The sequence below is a fragment of the Neopsephotus bourkii genome, unplaced genomic scaffold (assembly GCF_033783945.1).
Source record: "Neopsephotus bourkii isolate Nb327-2 ecotype Australia unplaced genomic scaffold, CSIRO-AGI_Nbou_v1 NB_53, whole genome shotgun sequence".
NCBI lineage: Eukaryota > Metazoa > Chordata > Aves > Psittaciformes > Psittacidae > Neopsephotus > Neopsephotus bourkii.
The window spans coordinates 1,402,451-1,424,347 of record NW_026900570.1 but is presented as its reverse complement, the minus strand read 5'-3'; the positions used below and the strand labels follow the sequence as shown (position 1 = coordinate 1,424,347).

The window sequence follows — 21,897 nt, the reverse complement described above, 5'->3', positions numbered from 1 at the left end:
GGTTGTTCTTGTTAACAGCTGTTAGTTGGAAGAAGCTACATCCTTCTTAAGACTTACAGTGGAAATATTTGAGTGCTCTGGCCTTCATAAGTCCTGTTTAACCTGAATTAGCCTGTTCTATTCAGCCTATTCACAGTTGGTGTAACGAGTTCCTGTAGTAAGAAAAGCTTGTTCCTGTTTGGCTCGCTGTGGTGCAATAGCACCTGTTGTTGAGGTGATTTATGGTACATGTAGGATTTCAGTTTCTGTTTTCCTTTGCTAGAATATGACCCATCTAGTTAAAGGACAAAATGTTGAGAAGACAAGTAGTCACATCAAGTAGGATTCCTCATCCTCGTGTAGACATCTTGTAGTCAGTGAGGGGGAAAATGGCATCTGTGGGTACAACTTCAACTCTGTCAAAGGCTGGTGAGTGATGCCACAGAAATGACAGTTTTCCCTGCTTGGCTATGAAGAGATGTGAATATGCAAGTTCAGCACATCTGTCAGAACAACCTCTAAATTTGGGCATATAGGTCCCATTTTTAATGGTTCATTGTATTCCTTGGGACCACTACATGGTTAATAGGAACAAAAGTGCTTTGTTAAAAGACTGTTTGCACATGGTGTTGAACAGCAGTGATCTATGGGATGTGCCTGACAAACAATGATTTTGTGAAGGTCAGGCCAGTCCAACACTCAAGATCAGGAAATCTTAAAAGGCTACGGACTATACATAATCTGAAAGAAAAGTCCTTGTGGCATTTTCTGTATGAACATCAGTGAAACATCTAAATGTCCTGGACGGAAGCCCAGCTTCACACTCCAGATCTTTGGCTGGCCACCAAGCAGTACTTTGGGCAACTGAAGTTGGTAAACCGCATAAACTAAAGGAAAGAGTGAGTGGATGTTTGTGCTTGCAAGCAGTTTTAGCAAATAAGAAGTAGTTGTTTTTTTGCTTTGTAATTACCTTACTTAAATAAGAGACAAGTATTAAGAATGGATGGTGTTGTTCTTTTATTTAAAAGCTAACTGTACAACACTTTCTGCTATAAAACTGAAGCAAGCAATAGGAATAGTCACTTAAGCTGTGGTCCATGAGGACAGCCCAGAGGGCTGGTGATTGGGTGATTTATGACGTCAAATATTTAATGTCCTAATGCCCAAGCTGAACTCATTGTCCTTTATGAAGTATTTAAGGTTGAGCTATCTCAGTAGCTCTAGCTGTTCATCAGTCCTCAGGTTTTCCTGTCTTTTAAAGCTAAACAAGATGGCATCTAACAGAAGATTCCTGAGGTTCTTTGAGACAAATAACTTGCAAATAAACAGAATCAGGGCAAGACTGATCCTTTGACAGTTTATTTTCCTTCTGGATTGCCTACAAGCTCAGCTTCTTGCTTAGTATATCTTTGAATTGTCTCTCTTGAAGTATAATTTCTGAGTCTTAATACCTCAGTTTTACCATCTCACCCATCTGGACATTGTGCTAGGCGGTGTTTTTTGCTGCCGCTGTGTCTGAGAAGTAGCAGTAACAAGACTTCGGAGGCTGCCTTGAAGTGCTGTATTTGGCTCCCATGTATTTTCTGCTGTGAGCATGCTTCTTTTCTGGGTTATCAGTTACAGAGTTTGTGAACTTGCTCAGAGTTTTGTTGCATGATTGCTATCTGGAAGAAAGCTGTTTTCCCCTGGGCTTTAATAGATTAGCTGTTACCTTCTTGCTCTGATGCAGCTTGAACATCTTACTCCTGTGGAAGACTTGGGGCATAAGTTGGCTGTAACTGTTAACTTGTGTGATAGCTAGTATTATTGAAAGATAACAGAGGTGAAAGCTCTCAGTTTCAGGCAGTTTAAGTGTACGTGCCTCTCTTTTTGATGATGAATGGTTAGAAATAACTTTGCCCTAAGGTGGAGTTATTCTGTGTGAACTCTATTCGTATCTGCTCCCCAAATAGCTCACTGCATTAACTGTAAGTGTGATGCTGTTATGTAAGAACACATCATCTGTCTGCCTGGAGGGTTTCTCTGTGGTTTCAGTCTTCCTTATGAGTTAGCGTGCTCCTGTGATAGATTTGGTAATGTTTGTTTTACCTGACTCGTCCTCGTGTCACTGAGGTGGCTGAAACCTCTGCTACCTTTCTATTTAACCGTTTTCTAGATAAATACCACATGATGTGTATTTTCTTTCCCCATGTGGCTTTTTCAGTTTTAATACAGTTTGGGGGGGTGGTTATTAAGCAGATCATTATTACTGTTCATTGGTGATAATAGCATAAGTATCTGTGAAGTCAGGAGGCAGCTTTGGTAGCTGCCATTTGCTGAGGTCAGGAGGACAGATTTGCTTCTCGTGTTTACAGAGGAAGCATTTGGGCTGCATAGAGGTAGCAAGAAACATGGATTGCTTTCAAAAGTCTGATCTTAAAGATTGGAGTTAGTTTGAAACATTCACTGCTAATTACTGAGGTGTAGATGGAGGTGATGTGTTCTGGAGCAGGGCAGAAGTCTTACTAACTTTAGATATTTAAACTGCTACAGGATAGCACTAAGAGTCTAAACGGAGGTTCTCTCTAATATCACGACACTGGATATCATTTGGATAGCTTTGCACACTTTTCCAAGGATGTGGTAGCTAACAATGGCTGACTTACTTCCTACCTACATTTTTGATTAGATGCTACTTTTTGGATGCTGATTCCATTGTGGAACCCTTTTATTCCTGAATCTGTTGTGAAGAGGAGCCGCTTGGCACATAAAGGAGGCACTTAAGATGCCACTGTGTAATCCTGGTCTGCTCAAACTGCAGTCAAGCAATTGCTACTTCTGTGTAATTTGGACTGAGGACTGATTTCATGCATGTAGAGATACAGACTGGCTGTGTCCTAGTTTTGTGCCAGGTCAAGACCTGGACAAGACCCATCACTTCTTTGTAGTGTCTTCCATACGAAGACTATTTAGATGTGTGTGGGCAGGACAGGAATGATAACATGCTGAAGCATATCACCAAGAGATCAGGGTTTCAAGATGTGCTACAGCCTGACAGCTTCATGCCTCAAAGAACTAGTGTTCCCAGGGAAGTTTTTCTTTTCTTTTGGGAATGACACTATAATTTTATAAACTCTGCTTCAGAAGTTGGGGAGGGTTAATTCGTTTAAAAAAAATGAAAGTACTTGGTTGTATTTCCTTAACAGGAAAACAGGATAACTGCTCATTTTAACTTTTGCTTGTTTAAAATCAGGTGTGTGGATTGTGAGCCTAAAAGCTGGAGAGAAAATGAGACCAAGTCTTTTACACAACTGTGGCCATAGTGAATGTTAACTAGAATTTAGTACAGTCTTCAGCTGTTAAGCTATATCCTTAAACTGGACACTTGTGATAATTATGTTCATTACAGATCTATTCAATGTCATAATTTGGTGGGGGTGGGTGTAATAACGTTTATGGATAAAATCAAACAGGAATAAAGTTGAGTTTAGCCAGCATATATTTTTAGCTGTCTCTTTTTTATTTTTTCATCAGAGGCTTTCACACACAGTATTCAGGTAATGAAACAAAAGTCGATCTGGCTTTGCTAAGCTTATTTTCTAAGCTTTTAAACCATTTTAGAAGTAAAAGGCTTAGGGGTTTTGGTTGGTGTTTATGGTTTTTGTTCTGTTCTGAATACAAGCTACCTGTTTATACTGCATTTTTCATTTCTCCTAGTAGCTGGGGAAATGCTGTTGGTGTCTGGTATGCTAAACTACAAGCAAAGATTTGTTCAGTTGCTTATTCTTCTTGCAGGTAAAGAAAGCCTTTTTTGCCTTGGTGGCAAATGGTGTAAGAGCAGCTCCACTGTGGGAGAGTAAAAAACAGAGTTTTGTAGGTGAGTAGTTCTAACCTTATTCAGGATCACTTTAATTTCCAAGGTGCTTTACTGTTGCAGAAGGTGGCCACAGGCCAGCCATTGTCTAACGTCCTGGAGACACGCTGGCAAAGAGGGTTTCTTTTTCCTCCTTGTAAGGAGTGAAATGTTGCCAGCTGTCATAGTGTTGCTGTGCTTGGAAAATCATGAAGGTTCTTTCAGGTCCTGACCTTCTGAACTCTGGTCTCTAGTACGTGTGTGTCACTTTACCTAAAAATAAAGGTGACCGACACAAAAAGGAAATTTGAAAATAGGAACTGTAAAAAGAAGAATTTAATGTTACAGTATCTTAATACACATGTGATACAGGCATGCCGTTCTCTGTGCTTTCTCAGTGAAGTGCACTGAGAAGGCTCAAAAATGATTAATGCTTTCAGGTAACTAAATTAATCATCAATATTATTTTACATAGTTTGGTGGTGGTAGTTAAAATGTGTGTACTATGTGTCTCTTTTTTTTTTTCCCCTCATTAAAAAAGTCGTGTATCAGTACAGACATTAGGTTTACCATGGAAATGATTGAAGGAAGGTCTTGAATAAGTAATATTCAACAAAATGGATTATATTGTTCCTTCACTTGAGTCTGAGACTCTGACTTGCCATGTACAGAATGGGAATGCCTAATTCTAAAAGAAAATGAAAGGCAAGGATTGCCCTCCAACCTCTTAAAGATGTTCTAAACCCTCTTTTCTTTCCATGCTTTTTGGGGGTGAATACAGTCTGGATTCAAGGATTTCTTGTCAGATTGAAAGAGGAGGAAAAGCACATAGGTTATGATTTTGAATGTTAATTCAGACTTGTGTTTCTATTCTGAAGTATCAGTGTAAAAGAGAATATACATAGTTTCAGAATTCCACTGTTGAATTAGTCCAATACAAATAGTATGTTACATGGATTTAATATTTATTAAATTGTATATTGTGAATCTAAATACTGTGTTAAGCATATATATCTGAAAAACCTTTTTTTATTCATATATCACTTGTTACAGGAATGTTAACAATTACAGATTTCATTAACATACTGCATAGATACTATAAATCTCCAATGGTAAGTATGATACTAAGCTACACTTCTATTTGCTATACAGTACAGAGACAGAAATATCAATCTGAAAGATTGATTATGGTTGTTGCTGTTACTTAAGTCTTTAGAAGCTTAGATGTGACGTGGGTATACCAGCTGCAAGGGCTTTTTGAAAGGGAAGATGGCTTTGTGAACAAGGTAGTGGAATAGTATCTGAACAGCTGGGTTCAGTTCCCAGGTTTTTAGCCACGAAAGTCCTATGAGTTTGGTTGAGGAATTTCCTTAATGAGTGCAACCACTTACTACATTTTGTGTAGTGCTTTCCATAATGATAGCCTTTGTTTTGGTTCCACTTAGTGTTGCAACTAATGAATAATGCATTTGGGATGAATGACCTGGCTTAGCATACTTCCTAAAAAGAGGTGTGATGTAAAAAGTAGGAAGAAAAATACTTGATTATTAATCGCTGTATGTATTAGTGCTCAGGTTGTTTCAAAGCACATACTTCAGTAGTAATCGGAACTCTATATAAATATCAAAAAGCATTTGGGGAGGGTGTCTAAGTTACAATAAAATGTTATTGTGTTTGAAAAACAAGTATGTAACTATGCATGGTTTGCATGTTTACATATAATCATTTTGTCTTGTAACTGTGATAGAGCTATACCAAAAGGAGTATGTGCAGTTAAGCAGAATGCTATCTTACAGAGACTTAGAAAGCCTGAAAAGGTTACTCTGTTCTTGGAGTGATGGTGTAAACAAGTTAAACTAGTTAAATGTATGCAGATATTTTTGTCACCTGGCCAAATTACACAATCACTCGGAGATCTGTTGACTTCAATTATCTGTAATTTAAAATTCCCATTGGCAGGCAGTTGATGAAATTCTCTAGCTTGAATGTTCATACAAACATTTACATCCCTTTCTTGTTCCCGTCATGTCACAATTCTCCCTCTACCAATTAAAACAGATATGCTGTATTTTAATGGGGAAAAAGAAATAATCGGGAACAGTGGGATGAAGCAAACATCTGATATGTTAGCTGATGTTAATATTCACAATTCATAGAGAAATGCTTGTCAGATGCCATTAATTTAATCAGAGTACTAAGCTTTTACTGATCTGGGGGTGTGAGGAATCATCAGGCTTACTCTAGTGTGCTTGTTTTAAGATGAGATAGATTACTGCAGGGATGGCTTTGAGTCTAGAAGAGGCCTAGGCTACAAACCTGGGCAGGTGAAAGATCTTCCCTGTACCCTGAAACGACAGGTCCAGTGTGGTACTCTGCATTGAGCCGGATTACACCCCTTCTTGTTACTGCCAAGAAATGTTATTCTAGACTGTTCTTGCTTACCCTGTTATGTTGCCTGCAATGAACTGTAAGGATATTATTCAGGTATTTATAGTACTGCTAATGATGTTGGATTTAAAATTAAAATTCAAGCTCAATTTTCCATCTACCCATTGTAGGTTCAGATTTATGAATTGGAGGAGCACAAGATAGAAACCTGGAGGGGTAAGGATATTTACTATTTGGTTTATAATTTGGTATGTTCCAGTGTTTTTCAGTATAGCGGATTTTTAATTAACCATAGGCTTAGCTTGTCTCGCCACACACTTTTTAATGAAAGCAGAAATAGTAAACGCCAACTAGAAATTCATACAACCTGCTGGGTGTGAACAGAAGTGCTGAATGCAGGGAGGAAGCTTAACGTTAAAAATAGACTGCTGTGAAGTAACACACAGTACTCCATGCAGCAGATGCTCACACAAAACGAGCTGGTAAAGAATTATCTGCTGTTGTTGCAGTGACCCCTGGTGGTAACCAGTTTAGGCTCACTTAAAATTTCTGCTGTCTTAATGTAGAGGAATGTCCTTGAGCGGTAGAACTGTATATATTGCTGCCTCTCTTCCATTTAACTTTGTATGAATGAATTCATAAAATGCTTTCATAAAAAAGCTAGTGTTTTCATATAAAGTGGTAATGGTCTATTAATTTTCTATACACAGAGCTTTATTTACAAGAGACGTTTAAACCTTTAGTGAACATCTCCCCAGATGCAAGGTAGGATTGTGCTTTTCAGTCTGCTTAACTTGAAAAAAACTAACTCCCATCTCAATATTGAATTTAAGACTTCTTTATATAATAAGAAACAATGTTGTAAACTGGAGTACAAAAGACTGACTTCTATTATTATGATCAAGAAGATGAGAAAAGGAGCATTTTTTTGTTGTGAGGACCTTTTTTTAATTACCCAAAAATAATTTTCAGTTAAACTTGTGTCTTTTATTTGTCAATGTGAGTAACTTTCTTTAACTAAAGGAAAGATATGTGTGTCTTGTTTTGCTCTGCTACTACTTTGGGTTCCTTAAAATATACGTGACTGTTCTTTTCTTGATGGAATTTGAAAGAAACAGTTTTATGAATTGCCATTATACCTTATTTACCAAAGGTAACTTGAGAGCTTTAGTTGATCACTTAACAGCTTAAGTACTACTTAAAACTTCACTCTTTAGCAATTCTTGCTTTCAGTTAGTGGAATAAGATTGCTTATGCCCTACTACAGGAAACTGGTGAAGGGAACTTTTCACCAGAACTAATGATATGCTGTATCGTCATGTAGTAGATGTAGTAGAATGCCATTGTAAGTAGTAGTAGGTGTAGTAGAATTGCCATTAAGTCATGAATTAGTCATTCAATTAAGTCAATAAGGAATGTATTTTGATATTTTGAATGGTAACTGGTTGCAAAGAAGACAAAAAAATCATGTTGTTTTCAATCAAAGGTGCAGCAAGATAAGTATTGCAATAAAGAAGATGCAGTAGAACATGTATAAATGAGTGCAGCAAGTCAGTTTAGAACTGATCCAGAAATGGGGTTTGTTTCTGTGACACTCAGACTGCAGCACTTAGTGGTAGCTGAATACTTACTCCAAGAGTAGAATCAACAGTGCAGTGGTGGGAGTCTTGACTCAAAGTATATCAAATGGAGATAGTCATCCCCATGGACTTGGAACATAAAGTTTATTGTGTACAGGAAGAAGCCTAGTTCAGCAAGTAGGTGTTTATTGAAGTGTTACTGACTTTACTTTTTACTAATATATTGAAATTGGTGTCAGATATTTTATCATAGTCTTACTGGGACTGAAGGGAGAAAGAAAAGTGTTACATGCACAAAGAGCAGACTTGGACAGGTTGGAGTACTGCAAAATTGTCGTCCGCAGTGTCTGGAGGAATGTTTTGGATACCGTGAGAATAGCTTTTTGCCAGTCCTCAATAATAATTTAGTGAAATTACTAGATAATTGTTTTGGCTTAATTGCATAGATACATGTATCCATAAAAATGCACTTAACACATCTCAGTCTCAAACTTCTGTAACATTTTCTAGGAAGAGCAAGAACACTTTTTCATTTACTGTCACTGAACAGAAATAGTCTATTCTGAGTGCAGGGATACTGTGAGCACAGCACCCACTGAAAAACAGTTTATACTTGGGAGGAGATATTTCTTCACTACTTTCTACCATAAAAAGTCACTTTGAGTCACACCTTCTTACTGGTTTTAGATGTTCATGAGCATATTGTTGTTGATGTGTTTTAACCAGCTGCAAAAGTTAATTTGAAATCCCTTAATTAGTGTTTTCTTTAACATTAACGATAATGTAAGTTAAGTACTCATCATATGTAGTTCATGGGGGGCTTGTAAACCTGTGTGTATATCACTTGACATTACTAATTGCCAGCTAGAATTAATTATTTAAAAAAATGTTTTTCCCCTCAGCCTTTTTGATGCTGTATATTCATTGATCAAAAACAAAATCCACAGATTGCCAGTTATAGATCCAGTCAGTGGAAATGCACTTTATATACTTACCCATAAAAGAATCCTCAAGTTCCTCCAGCTTTTTGTAAGTATTTAAAGTTACGCTTTGTTTAATGTATTTTCTCCCCCAGTAGACCTCTTTAACGATAAGTAATTTAAATCTTAGTACAGAAACTTCTTGATAAAATTCCATATTAATTGTGCCTGTGCATACCCCTTTTGATAACAGAGAAATTTGAGCTTGATGTAGGACCTGTACATTGCCTTTATTTTCTTTTAGTCATTTAAAGAAACCTAAGCAGCAAGGACTTCTTTTGGCTACTGAGTAATTTGCTGTCCTTTCTGGAAGATCTGCCCAGCTTCATAAGCTTGTTTTCATGAAAAGAAAAATGAATTGTCTCCCAGAGATGAGATTATCATGGCTCACTGTCGCTTACATTAGTCACAGGAATAGACAGGAAGCACAATGAATCAAAAAGATTGCTAAGTAAGCATTCAGTATAGTGTGTCTAGCTGTCACCTCTCTCCAGTTCCAGTGGGAATAACATACCTTGGGATCAAAAGCTTTTAGCGATGGGTTACTACAAAAATAAATAAATGAGAAAATGTAGTAATATAGTCTTAATTTAGAGCAGCTTTGAACAGAAATACTGCTTCCATCTGTGAGCTTGTTTTGGCTTTGCGTTAATTTCGTAGCAGATTACTGTAAGGGTCTGTAACAATCATTTGGAGTCTGTAGATGGATGAGCGAATACGAATTTCCTAATATACATACCAATTATATGGAAGCATAGTAGGTGTAGAAAAATGGTGGCTGTAGAAAACTGCTCTGTAAATACAGTAATTCTGACTTTCCTAGATGTCAGAGATGCCAAAGCCTGCCTTTATGAAGAAGAATCTGGATGAACTTGGAATAGGAACTTACCACAACATTGCCTTCATACATCCAGACACTCCTATCATTAAAGCCTTGAATATATTTGTAGACAGAAGGATATCGGCATTACCTGTTGTGGATGAGTCAGGTGTGTGTTGGGTCTTCTCTATACAAAAGCGTGGTAAGATAAACGGTGCTGAACCCTGGACTGATGTTGGGCTGGGTGGTGAAGAGGAAACAGGATAAAAAAAGGCAATGGGAGGGTAAGGGGCAAAAGAGAATATAAAGAAATATTTACGCAGGATGTAGGTTGATAGGCTTGTAGGAAGCACTTCATGGTTTGGTAGGGTTTTTGGGGGGGAGGTGGGAGGAAGGTTCTTGATGTGTCTTTTTTCTGTAATTATAAAATAACAAATGAAAGCAGGAAGCAAGAAAACTAATTTTGTATTTCAAGCACTTTACTAAGTTTTGGTTTTCTTTTTAGGAAAAGTTGTAGATATTTATTCCAAATTTGATGTAATAGTAAGTATATCTCTTAAATTCTATTAAATGTTTTATATGCAGTAAGCATTTGTAAATTAATTTGTTAATATGTAAATTTTGGCTATTTTGTTCCTCAGGCTTTAGTTAAATGAAATAAAACATACTCAATTCACCCTGAACAGCATTATTATTATTATGATTATTAATTAGGCTCTCCTTGTAATAGTACTTGCACACAGGCATCTACTGCTCTGGTTGTTACCCAAAATTAGATCTGGCTGTACTCCTACAAAAAGAGGGCATAGGCTTTTTATCCTTGTTTCTATTTTTGAGTTAGGATTTTCCATTCCTGGCCACTGCCATTCCATGTTCTGCTTTCAAAGAGAATGCAGATTTCTCCAAGCAGTCTGAGTATTTCCTACAACTTGACCTTCCCAGTGAATGTACTTGGCTCATTCTTTTGTGTGAGTCTGACTCCAGAGGATTGCATCTGTATTCCCTTATGGGTTAGATATAATTCAGGCCACTGTTTCTGGTGGGAATTCCGGTTTCCCTCAGGAGTGCAGCAGCTTAGTCAGATTCATGCCATAATTTGCCAGCCTCGGGGAGCCTGGGCTCTTCTAGTCTTGTGATCTTGAAAAACATATTTAGGGCTTTTTTTATTCCTGTCCTCTCCCAGCTGAATGCAGCTGCCTTCTGATAGCTACATTATTTTTCAGACACTGAAGTGCCCAGCCTCCTAGTGTACTAATGAAGAATCCTGATGGCTGAAATGCTGTGTAGAATGCTTTCAGAAAAATGAAGAATAGTCCCAAATGGAAATACTTCAACCTTGTAATGTCTTTACCTGCGAACAGTGCTCCTAATGCTGAAAATTTCATGTTGCTGTCCTTGCCTTCTTTTCTAGGTGTTTGTCTTCTTAATCTTAGAGATTTTCTGCTCTGTAAGATCTTGTTCTGCCATAAAAGCTGGTTAGTGAATAGGTGGTAGCTGCAGTGGGAGTGATCTAATGTATCAAAGACAATGACATTTCACAGTTGGTGGATTCAGTGTTTCCACTTATTTTATAGCTGTGTTAGACTTTGAGGCAGGACGGTTCTCCTCTATTTCCCATTCCTTTTCAGAAAGGCACCAAAAGGAAGAGGGTTCCTTATGTTTTTCACTTATTTTCTGACTTTAAGTGACAGGCAACAGAAGTTGTAGGTTTTTTAGAGATGCTTGATCACTTCTTTAGAAGCATTTATGTATTGGGATCTGGGAAGGGACACAGAATCACAAAGGCTTCAGGATATAATTGTTTGCTCACAGCTAGTAACATGGGAAAGAGTTAGGGCATCTACTGATTATTCAAGATCTTTCTCATGTAGAGTAGTCTGCTTATTACATGGGAGGGAAAAGATTCTAATCTTAGAAGATAATAATCTCTAAGGCTTCTAATTTTATCATCTGTCTGCTTCAGCCTGATCTGCAGGCTTTAAAAGAAGGGAAGGGGGAAATATGTGAGATGTATAAACTGATCTTCCAATAAATATAGAATTTGCAAGATTCAGCTGGTGATTTCTGTCTTTAAGCCATGTGGCTAATATGCTTAGTTACATCAGGGGTTTAAGCCATGCCTCTATATACAGCTGGCTAACTTGATAGATAATTTAATACTTCTGAATTCATTTTCATATTTTTGATAGGAGAAACTTGGAAATGGTGTGATGGTACAGAAATAGCTTTAGGTTAATGTTCATTGTGTGTAGGGTGATCTCAGTTTGCAGAGGCTTTTTATGTTTTCCTACTGTCTTCATTAGGAATTAGTTAAATGAGTTAACTAAACATGCTTGTGTCTTCATGATCATCTGCAACTGATCTTGTTATGTTCAGAGTAATTCAATCCAAAAACCTGACCAATCACAGTATATTCTAGCCAAAAATGAATTTCATTGATTTGTCCAGTGTTTTCTTTTTTTTTTTTTTTTCCTTTTTTCGTTATTCCTTCAGTGCTTGAGTATGCAAAATCAGTAGGCCAGGATGCACCAACACTATCAAAATACTGCAACGGTCTCACCTACAAGAAAAAGCTTTTGCTGGTCTGGACAAAGTCCTCTTGTTGCAAGCATATTCCTGTTCTTAAAATGAAAGTTGACCTTGTCAGCTTTCAAAGTTTTCTAATTTTATTACTTTTAGTGGTGGTAGTGGGTTTTCATTTATGATTTTTTTTTACAGTACTTACTGAAATGTATAGTTATTAAATGGCAGTGCCAGTTTAGTCCAGGAGAGGGAGTTTGAGCCCACAAATGAGAGGTGATGAAAACCTTTAATTGGCTTTCTTCCTAGTTCTTAACTGAGATCTACTTCATGGGTGGTGTTCAGAGCAGTTGGTGTTCTCCCCTATCCTATGGAAAAACAACAACAAAATATGCATATTCTTAAAATATATACTGTATATTCTAAAATCTGTGCAACTTCGTCTTCTTATATTTTTCTACTCATGGCAAAATCGGGATGAATGACATCAAGCCAAATATCAGACAGCAAAGTAAGGAGATTTTCACTGGCCTAATGCGTATCACCCGTTTTATCAGTTACATGGTGTATGACAGACTGGGTTAACATAATTGCATGCTTGACTGTTCTCAGGAAATGAAGCTGAAGAGCAATTGCTTTGTTTAATATGTGACTTGGAATAGACTCAATTTGCACCAGAAATATGTATCTACTTGATGCCAAAATATTTACTCTGGTAAGTACTTTATTACTGAGATGTGTTATGTGCCTTCTTGTTTTGCTTTTCCAGAATCTTGCTGCTGAAAAAACATATAATAACCTAGATATCACGGTGACGCAAGCCCTACAGCACCGTTCTCAGTATTTTGAAGGTGTTGTAAAGTGTAGTATGCTGGAAACACTGGAGACCATTGTGGATAGAATAGTGAAAGCTGAGGTGAGTTGGCTTTTTACCTTCACTGTAAGTTAAAAGTTGTATTGCAAAACTAATAAATAATACAAATCTATCTGAAGTTATTTTTGTTACTCGTTGAATGTATTTTTGCATAGCTACACGTTTTGGGTATCAGTTTGCTTTATAGACTTAAATTATAGGTGCTTACAGGGATGTGCAAAGTATTGTACAGTACATCTGTAATAATACTCAGTTATTTGCATTTCTGTTTTATGACATAACTGAACTGAATGCAAAGATTTCTTGAAAGAATCATGTTTCTTCCAAGCCTGACGTGAGTTTTGCAGACAATTCCTGTAGCTAGATTGATTGGCCTGTGGTACAGGAAATTTAATGGGTACAACTAATTAATGTTTTCTATGCTTTTGGTACTGTTTATCTTGTTTGTTAGTACTGGGATCTTATACACGGAGGTGAAGGAGTATGCAAAGTCTTCCTCCCCTGATAGATCTCTCTACAGAAGAAAATCAGTATTACCAGCTTCAGTTGTCTTTGAAGTGTGATAAGCCCCATTTAAATGCTTCAGCTTTTTCAATTACAAGATTACCCTTCCTAGCTTCTGGGCTGTAACCATGCATGTACTTGATACAAGTGAAACTTTCTCTTTGTTAATAACCCCGTAGAACCTCCATTAAGCAATTTCTGCATTTGCTTGAGCTTCTGCCTGAAATGTAATAATTCTAGGTAATTTTGTTGCTATGTTAACAGGTGGTAGACATTTGGTTTTAAGAACAACTCCTACCCTTTGGTTCAGTCTAAACATAGCGAGATTATATGTAAAAATGAGTCAGTCAAAACTGCAAGCTATATTTAGCTGCCAGACAAGTGCTTGATCTTACTGGAAATGAAACAAATACACTGTCCATTTTTCTTTAATTCATTACACTGACAGAAGAATAAAGTTATTAAATATGTGCATATACAAAACCTAATAACCATGTCTAAAAAAAACCACAATTTCTTTTTTCATCAAAAAGAAAATGCAGCAGTATTTTTCTCTGTTCCCACCTCTTTTCTTTCCTTCCAATGTCAGGTGGGTATGACTCTGCAAAAAATTCAGAGCTTCTCTTTTCTTGTATCTGATTAGCAGCAAAGTGATTGACCTCAACCAGAAATTAACATACCTGTTAAATCGAGACTGATGTATCTTTCTTGCTGTCACCTCTGTGAAAAGATGAGAAACGTTCTTTTTACCCTTATAGCTGAATACTTGAACTTTATTGTGAAGAGAGAATTCACTTAGATAAAAAGTAAACACGTAGTAGGCTCTCAGCTTTGGACAAACACCCTTTTTAGGATCCCTCACTTATGAGCTGATTCAGCTGTGATGAGTTATAAAGAGTTATAAAACTCTGCCCACTTGCACCAGGCTCTGGTGCCAGGCATGATGTTAAGACACTTTCTGGTTCTGCAGTTGTCTTTCACTGTTGTAGCCTGCTTTGGTCAGTGAGTCTCACTCAGGATATAGGAATATTCACCTACTTTGCCTACAGCTGGGACAAAAGTTTTCTAGTATAAAATGTTTCACGGAATAGGTTTGTAAGGATAAGATCATTATGTGAAAATAGACTTAGTTTTGATAAATGTTCCCAGTTGTGTCTGTATTTTTAACTCTCCAGTGAACTTTCACAGATAAGCTGAATCATATTTTTTTTTTGTCTTAAACACTTTATGTCATGTACCCCTACAAGAAAAATTAAGCTACAACCAACTTAGATATGTCAAGGTACAACAAATCTTAGTGCTGTACCACTCTGAGAAAGTATTTTTTCAGAAGGAAGCCTCATTTTATTCCTGTATCTTACTTTGAGATCACAGGTGGAGTTGGGCAGAGTCTCAAAGTTGAGGAAAAGTGTTTGCTGTGAGTGCCAGTTTTTGAGAGCAGAAGTACTTTAAAGACCTAGATCTTGGCTTACCTGTCACTTCAAATCTGATTTTGTTGCTATGTCAGATAGCTCTGTGTTTTTTAAACATGCACTCGTTTTCATTTATGTAGGGCAAGCTTATTTGTATTGCTGAGTGAGATTGGTATTGCTAACATTTTTGAACCACTTGTTTTTTTCTACTTGTCTTCTTACTGTGTTGCTTTAAGATTTACTGTTGTTTTTCTTTGCTTCAGCTGTTACTTTAAGGCAAATACCTCTCAAAATATTTTCCCTTCTGGCAGGTTCATCGTTTGGTGGTAGTGAATGAAGCAGATAGCATTGTGGGTATCATCTCACTTTCTGACATTCTACAGGCTTTGGTACTCACACCTGCAGGTATGAACATTGCCTTCTGACCTTTGCCATAAGTCATTTGGAAGTGTGTGCACCCTGCTGGTTTTAATGTATTTGACAATAAGAAGCTTTTGATTTTCAACTTTGTATCTGGTTAGTCATAGTTGTTACATACAATATTTATTTCTCTTCAGAAAAAAGCTGATAAAATATTGTCTGTCTTTCGTTCCCTGAGAAATGCATGCAGAAGCTTCATGAATGTCATTACTGTTCATGTATCCTTTTAGGAAAAAGGTCTTGGTTAATGTTTTAACAGGAAAAACGGGATGAAGTTGAATAGACAACAGGGGGCCTTCTCCGCCTTCCTGAGTTTCAGTACTCTGGCCAAGTGCTCCTCATGTGGACAGGGCTGTGCTTTCCAGTAGCTCTGCAAGCCCACCTCCTTGGAGCCCTGCAGCTGTCCAGCTATACTGTAGGGTTTGGTTGGCACATCTGTATCGGAAATGGCACCTCAGGCCACCAGAATTGTGCCAGTAGAAATTTCTAGTGTATTACTAACCATGATCAGGTTCATTTTAACAAGAAAGTCCAATAGTGGGTTTATTTCTGCTACTTATTTATTTATTTACTTATTTAACTTCTGCTATTTATTTATGTCAGTTGGTTGAGGGGGGTTGGTTTGGGATTGGATTTGGATTTTTTTTTTCTTTCAAGTTTTCCCCAAGTTACTAACCTGCTTAATGTTCCTAATTGTAACTTAACTGAGACCACATAAATGGCTTCAGTGTAACAATAACTAAAGCAAAGCCCTCTTTTGTGAGGAAGACAAAAATTATGTCTTTAGGATTACAGTTTTGCCTCAAAAGAGACCCAAACAACGCAAACTCAAGACTAAATGAATGGAACTGGATACGTACTTCAAAAAAACTCTAAATATGATCTTAACTGGGATGTCTGACTTGCACTAACAGATAACATGATAATGTAAAAGTGTTTCTCCTCTGTAGATTTAAGAAAAGTTAATGCAGCTTTTTGAAATAGTAAGATTCCTACCTTGAAAGAAAGTGATCAGTGATACTGCCAGAGGTATTATGTCAGTGCATCTGGTTCCTTTTAATGACCTGGAAGAGCAGGAAACTCAGCTTTTTGTGAAAGGTATGGATCAGGTTGAGAAATCAGCCAAAAAGCCTGGGTCAGATGGGCTCATTGCCTAGAAAGATAATGGAGGGGTTTATGTCCGTCCTAAGAGAGAGGTGTAAAGATGGACAGACTGTGCCTCTCCAGGCAGAGGAGGTAGTTTGCCTCATGACTAGAGGGTAGAAGGATCCAAGGAGAGTAGAACATAACTGTTAATGGAGTAGAGTTTAGACAGAAAAGATAGATCTGGACACTGACAAACAAAGAGCTTTGTTATACTGGAGTTACATGGACACTTGTGACTTGGACAGTTGTAACTCCATGAGCCGATATAACAGTGCTCTGTTACTAAAATGGGTAGCTCCTGCTCCCATACTCTGGGCCATTGCTTCTGGCATTCAGTGTGTGTGGCAGCACCCACACTCAGGAGTTCCCTCTGTGGGCTGCTTTAAATCATTGATCTAGCAGGCAACTGAGCCAGCAAAAACTGCAGAGTTTTATCTGTTTGGCACGCTAAACTGGCTCACAGATGAGTTTAGTACGGAGTACAGGGGTTAGAGCAACAGAAGGCAGGACTATGCCACTGGAAATGCTAAAGTGAGGGAAGACATCCTTAGGAATAGCAGGGCATTAGATTGCAGTTCCATGGGCAATTTAGGTTGGAATTTGTCTCATGAAGTAAGGGTGAGGATGTCTGTGTTGTAGATCTAGTTTATAAAGTCTGGAGGGTTGGGTTGGGGGGAGTATCAGTTGTGGTGTAAAAAGTGGATGTATTTAACAAGTATTTCTCTGTTTGATTATACAAGTAGTAACTCCAGGCTGCTGGCAAGAGGTCCTTGCTCTCTAGAGCTGGATGCTCAAGCCAAACTCAGAGTATGGTTCAGTCATTGCCCAGCATGTGGCTGGTTTGAGTACTTAGAGAAGAAGCAAGGTGTTGTGCAATCCTGCTGAACAGGTCTCTCAGATCCCTACTGTAAGCAGAATCTGCCTCTGAGCCAGGAAAAATAGGTCCATCAACACAGTGTAGCTAAACTGAATTCTTACATAGCTTGTTCTCAAGCAGGACTTGAATTTTTGAAGCTGTTATGAAGATTAAGCTTGGCTTCTAAGCTGATGGACAGGTCTGGGCTGTGCCTTTTTGATTGAAGGTTTTTAAAATACATTCTTGTACTGGGGAGAATCCTGCAAGTCCACTATTAGTAACTTGCCAGAAGTTACTTAGACTTGCCAGTAAAGTTAGATGCAACAGTGGTCTTGATGCCTTCCTCGCTGTACTTCACATTAGCATTTAGCAATCCTGCAGTATCTTCTTTATAAATGGTTTCCAGTACGAAGGTTCTGGTGCTGTGGTTGGGCAAAGCTCCAGCATTCAGAACAAGCAGTGCTTCTCCAGAAGCCGAGTGCTATGTGCGTAAGGAAATTACACGTGCTTTCCTCTTCTGTTAACAGGTGCCAAACAAAAGGAGCCTGAAAGTGAATGACTGCGGTGAATGTACACACGTTTGTAGGAGAAATTGAACAAAGTTTCTGGGTCAAGTTTGTCTCAAGAACAGTGACTGCAATAGAACAGAGCAGGATGGTTGAGGATGTGTATTGGGACTTAGTGATGGATGATGAGTCTATTCCCCCCAGTGATGTCGCGAAAAAAAGCAGCATGACAAAAGCTTATGTTAAAATGTAGGCTTGTATTTCAAAACGTCTTCAAAACATTTGCTGGAAGACTTCACATGATGTCCTTCATTAAAATGCACTGTATTCTGAAACTTTTTCGTTTTGTATTTGACAGAAGTCACTGGTCAGCAATGGATATATGTGACATAAGGCAAGTGTATGGCATATTCATATCATAGTGCCTTATGTCAAAATACAGCAATATGTCATCACTGTTGCCCATCACTGTCAAAGGAAGTATTGTGCTAAACGAGACACTGTATTTGAATGTGAAAGTCTTTAAACCTAAAACCAAATCAGTTTCAGTTCTCATTAGATTTGTCATAAAAGCTGTAATTTGAATATCGGTAGACTTCTTTCAAACTTCAATGACAGTTTTGTGTTAAATGTTGCATTCTGAACCAAGATGTAAAACAAGACTGATTTTAAAAATGGCTTTATTTATTTTTACTTTCATGACAATTTTTTACACATCTTTTGGTGGATAGCTAAAATTTCACCATATCCATTAATAAACTGTTGATTGTTATACAAACAAGCAGTAGATCTTCTCATTATTTAAAACCTTGGAGTTGCGGAAGCTGTGGCCTGTTGATCAGTCCGTATTACTTGAGTTCAAGATCCCAGAAGCATGGATCCAGAGTGTTCCTTACTGCAACATGCAGGCACTGTGGAGGAAACAAGGTGCCACAGAACAGGATTTTCATCTGTATTAAAGTGTAAAACAATGCTTGTACACAAACTTTTTATTATATATGACTTGTACAGATGCAGAAGAGTGAGGAAAGCTGTGGGGTGTTTGCTCATGTGTAATGTACTGTAAAGTTTGAAGATGAGACTTTTATAACTGTAGATCCTTGTAGATGGAAGAAATTAAACCCTACACCACCAGTTTGGTTTTAGTAGTTCTTGCCCAGTTCTTTTGCATGTATGAATAAATGTATGTGCATTTTGATTAGTGCAAACCTAGGGATAGAGGTGTTCTTACTTTCCTTCGACTTTAAATGTGGCTTGTGCTAATGAAGTAATACAGGTGGTACAGCTTTTTACTGTGTTTCCAGCTTAGATACTGTAATGGAATAGCACAGTAAATCAATCCATTCTCCTTCCATTTATAAGCCTTGAGCAAAAAGGTTAACAGTTTTTTGTTTGCTTATGAAATGTGAGGGTTTTCAGGGTCATGAAAAACCCTTTCTTCAGAACTTTTACCCTGTCTGTGAGAATTTAAATTTTGACCTAGATGTGTAGAAAATATCATTCTTACTGGCATCTTTAACGTATGAAAACATTCCTGTAGTACATAATGGAAACTGTTGCCAGACTTTTATCTCTTTCTCTTTTGCTCTGTGAAAAACACTGTCATGTCTCTTCCAGCACCTCTTCTGACCAGGTAAATACTGATGCTGTTCCCTGCAATTTCAGATGGTGTTGAATTGAAATAGCTGGGTTGGCCTAACAGCAGTGACCTTCAGGTCTGGTGTTGATTGCTGCCATCAGAGATGACATCAGCACAGCTCTCATTATCTTTGGGGAGATGGAATGACAGAAACTAAAAATAGCTGCTTTTGTTCTTCATTCGGTGTGGGGGATAATTTGTGGTAGAGGAGAATCTTGTCTGGAGGGGATGTCTGGATGTGCCACCAGAACTGCAGCTCTGTGAAGATGCAGGTATTGCTCCAGCACCCCTATGGAAGACTACCTAAATGCATAGTGAGATCTCTCCACCCTTCACTAGTCTGCATGAGCATATTCTCCAGCCCTATATTCAAGGTATTTTTTGAAGAGAAGGGTTAAACCACTGATAAGTACTTTTTTTTATATTCTTTGTTTTCTAGCAGAAAGTCTTTTGGCCCTGTTCCACACAGACAGCTTTGGGTCTGTCTGCATAAATGAGCAGCACACAGCAAGCCAGAATGAATTGGCAGTTTATGAACAACCATATACAAACCTCCTATTTTAATGTGTTACAAGTGCTGTGAATGTCCTGTAGATGCAGGACTACCCTGATTATAGGCTATCCCAGCCTCCTCAGTGATACAGAACTGTATTTAGAGCATTTCCACCCTTACTTTCTGGAATTACTTTGAATTTGTGGGAAGTAGAATCACGGTGCAATGCTGCAGCATGGATAAACAGCAGTGCTGGTAGGAAAGCATTCTGCTTGTCCTGGCACAAGTACCAATGCTGATGCAGTAAGCAAAACTAAGAAATTACATTAGTTTTCATACAGATAACCTACTACAGAGCTAGAAAAATGCTTGCTCCAGCATAAGAGAGGGACAGGAATAAATGAGGGTAGAGATAGGCAGGGTGACTCAGCAGCACAGCCGCAGGTACCAGGTTAAAGTGACAATGCAAGTAAAGCTTGCCTTATAGGTTTAGGGCTCCTTACATGGCTCATGAGAGGCCTCAGCCATGGAGAAAGAGGAATAAGGTGTCACTGAACTCCAGGTCTTGCACATTCTTTCCTCTGGACAGACCTGAGCCCACAGCCGTGGTTTCTAGGTGCTCCCTTTCTTTCACCAGACAGGACTGTGCTGCACATGGAGATGGCAGGAAACTTCCAGTGACTCTGCTCAAAGCCTGTTCAGTAGTACAGAGGATCTTCCAGCTGGAGGTTGAGATGCTTCAGAAATGGATGCAGGACTGTAAAGCATGTGAGTGAGTCCTGTGCTTCCCTGTGCATTTACTTGCCTAGCAAGAGAGGTCTGTGAAAAATGCTAATTCTAAAAGTCATCTTGGAAGGGAGCAGATTGTTAGGTTGTATCCACTTTGGATATTTTTAGCTGTTTAGGTGCAAGAAAAATGTGTCTTAGTAAACTTCAGTCCTCAATATTTTTCAGTATCTAAAAGAAACATCATGGGAAAAAAATCACCTTTTGCTGGCATTGATCACTTGACCGATAAAAATGTTTTCTGTGAAATCCATGTAATTAAAAGGTCTGAGATCTTTGAGACCCCACAGATAATATTTGCTGTTTACTGGGGACAGAGCTGCAATTGTTGCATATCCAAGGCCTATCCATCTCCTTAAGGAATATTACTCTGCTGGAAATGTTCAGGTAACACAGAAAGAACCAGCCTCTCTTTCCAAGGCATGAGCTCTTGTCCCTCACAGCAGACAGCAGGAATCTGCCTGACATGGCAAGGAGTGCTTTAAGAGCATTCCTTGCCATCTTTCAAGAGAGCACAGGAAGTTGGAGTTTTTCATCTTTAGTCCAACTGGAAGTGAAACCATGCATGCTTAATCCTGTCACACAGCAGGCTCTTGAACTGTTCATGCTGAGCTCTCCAGCCAGTTTTAAAAGTAACCGGTTTACTTCCAAAGTTTCTATGAACTTTCACCCATATTGAACACTTATTAGGGGTAATTTCCAGAGGAAGATGTCATTCTAAATAATTTAATGATACCCTTGCACCCACATAATGCATTTATGCAAAAAGAATGTTCTGCAGACGCTGCTCTTCAGTCTTCAGGTCTTAATTTAAATGTGGTTTTGAAAGTCACTTTCTTGGTCTCCATTTGTATTCTGATGATTGCAGTCAGACCTGAGGTGGATGGGAACAGGAGGTGACCTGTACTCATATAGCACACTCATTCTTTTAGGAAAAAAAAATTAGCTATGGAGTGCATGCCTGCCAGCTGCCTACCAGCACCTGTGATGCCAACAGCCCCTGTGAACTGAGTTAATTCTGTAATTTGCTTCTTCTATCATTCTGCCAGTGTTTCTGTCTGAATATTGGAAAGCACGATCGCTGCAAAAATGCAGGAGGTAGCAGGCACAAGCGTAAGGTGGAACTGAATGTACTTTGTAACCTCTGTGGGCAGCAGAGCCT

At 38.3% G+C, this 21,897-nt stretch overlaps 1 protein-coding gene across 9 annotated transcripts in view; it reads left to right on the top strand.

The window, feature by feature from the left end:
- The window catches only part of PRKAG2 (protein kinase AMP-activated non-catalytic subunit gamma 2), a 217,887-nt gene extending 198,936 nt beyond the window's left edge, over window positions 1-18,951 (top strand). For all 9 annotated transcript variants that reach the window (XM_061349017.1, XM_061349035.1, XM_061349044.1 and 6 more), the window contains 10 exons: window positions 3,754-3,835; window positions 4,865-4,923; window positions 6,370-6,415; window positions 6,910-6,964; window positions 8,682-8,808; window positions 9,583-9,748; window positions 10,085-10,122; window positions 12,869-13,015; window positions 15,201-15,294; window positions 17,839-18,951. In XM_061349017.1, the coding sequence (XP_061205001.1) occupies window positions 3,754-3,835; window positions 4,865-4,923; window positions 6,370-6,415; window positions 6,910-6,964; window positions 8,682-8,808; window positions 9,583-9,748; window positions 10,085-10,122; window positions 12,869-13,015; window positions 15,201-15,294; window positions 17,839-17,870 (846 nt within the window). In that variant the 3' untranslated portion in view covers window positions 17,871-18,951. The remainder of the gene's footprint in view (window positions 1-3,753; window positions 3,836-4,864; window positions 4,924-6,369; window positions 6,416-6,909; window positions 6,965-8,681; window positions 8,809-9,582; window positions 9,749-10,084; window positions 10,123-12,868; window positions 13,016-15,200; window positions 15,295-17,838) is intronic.
- Window positions 18,952-21,897: the final 2,946 nt, after the last annotated feature.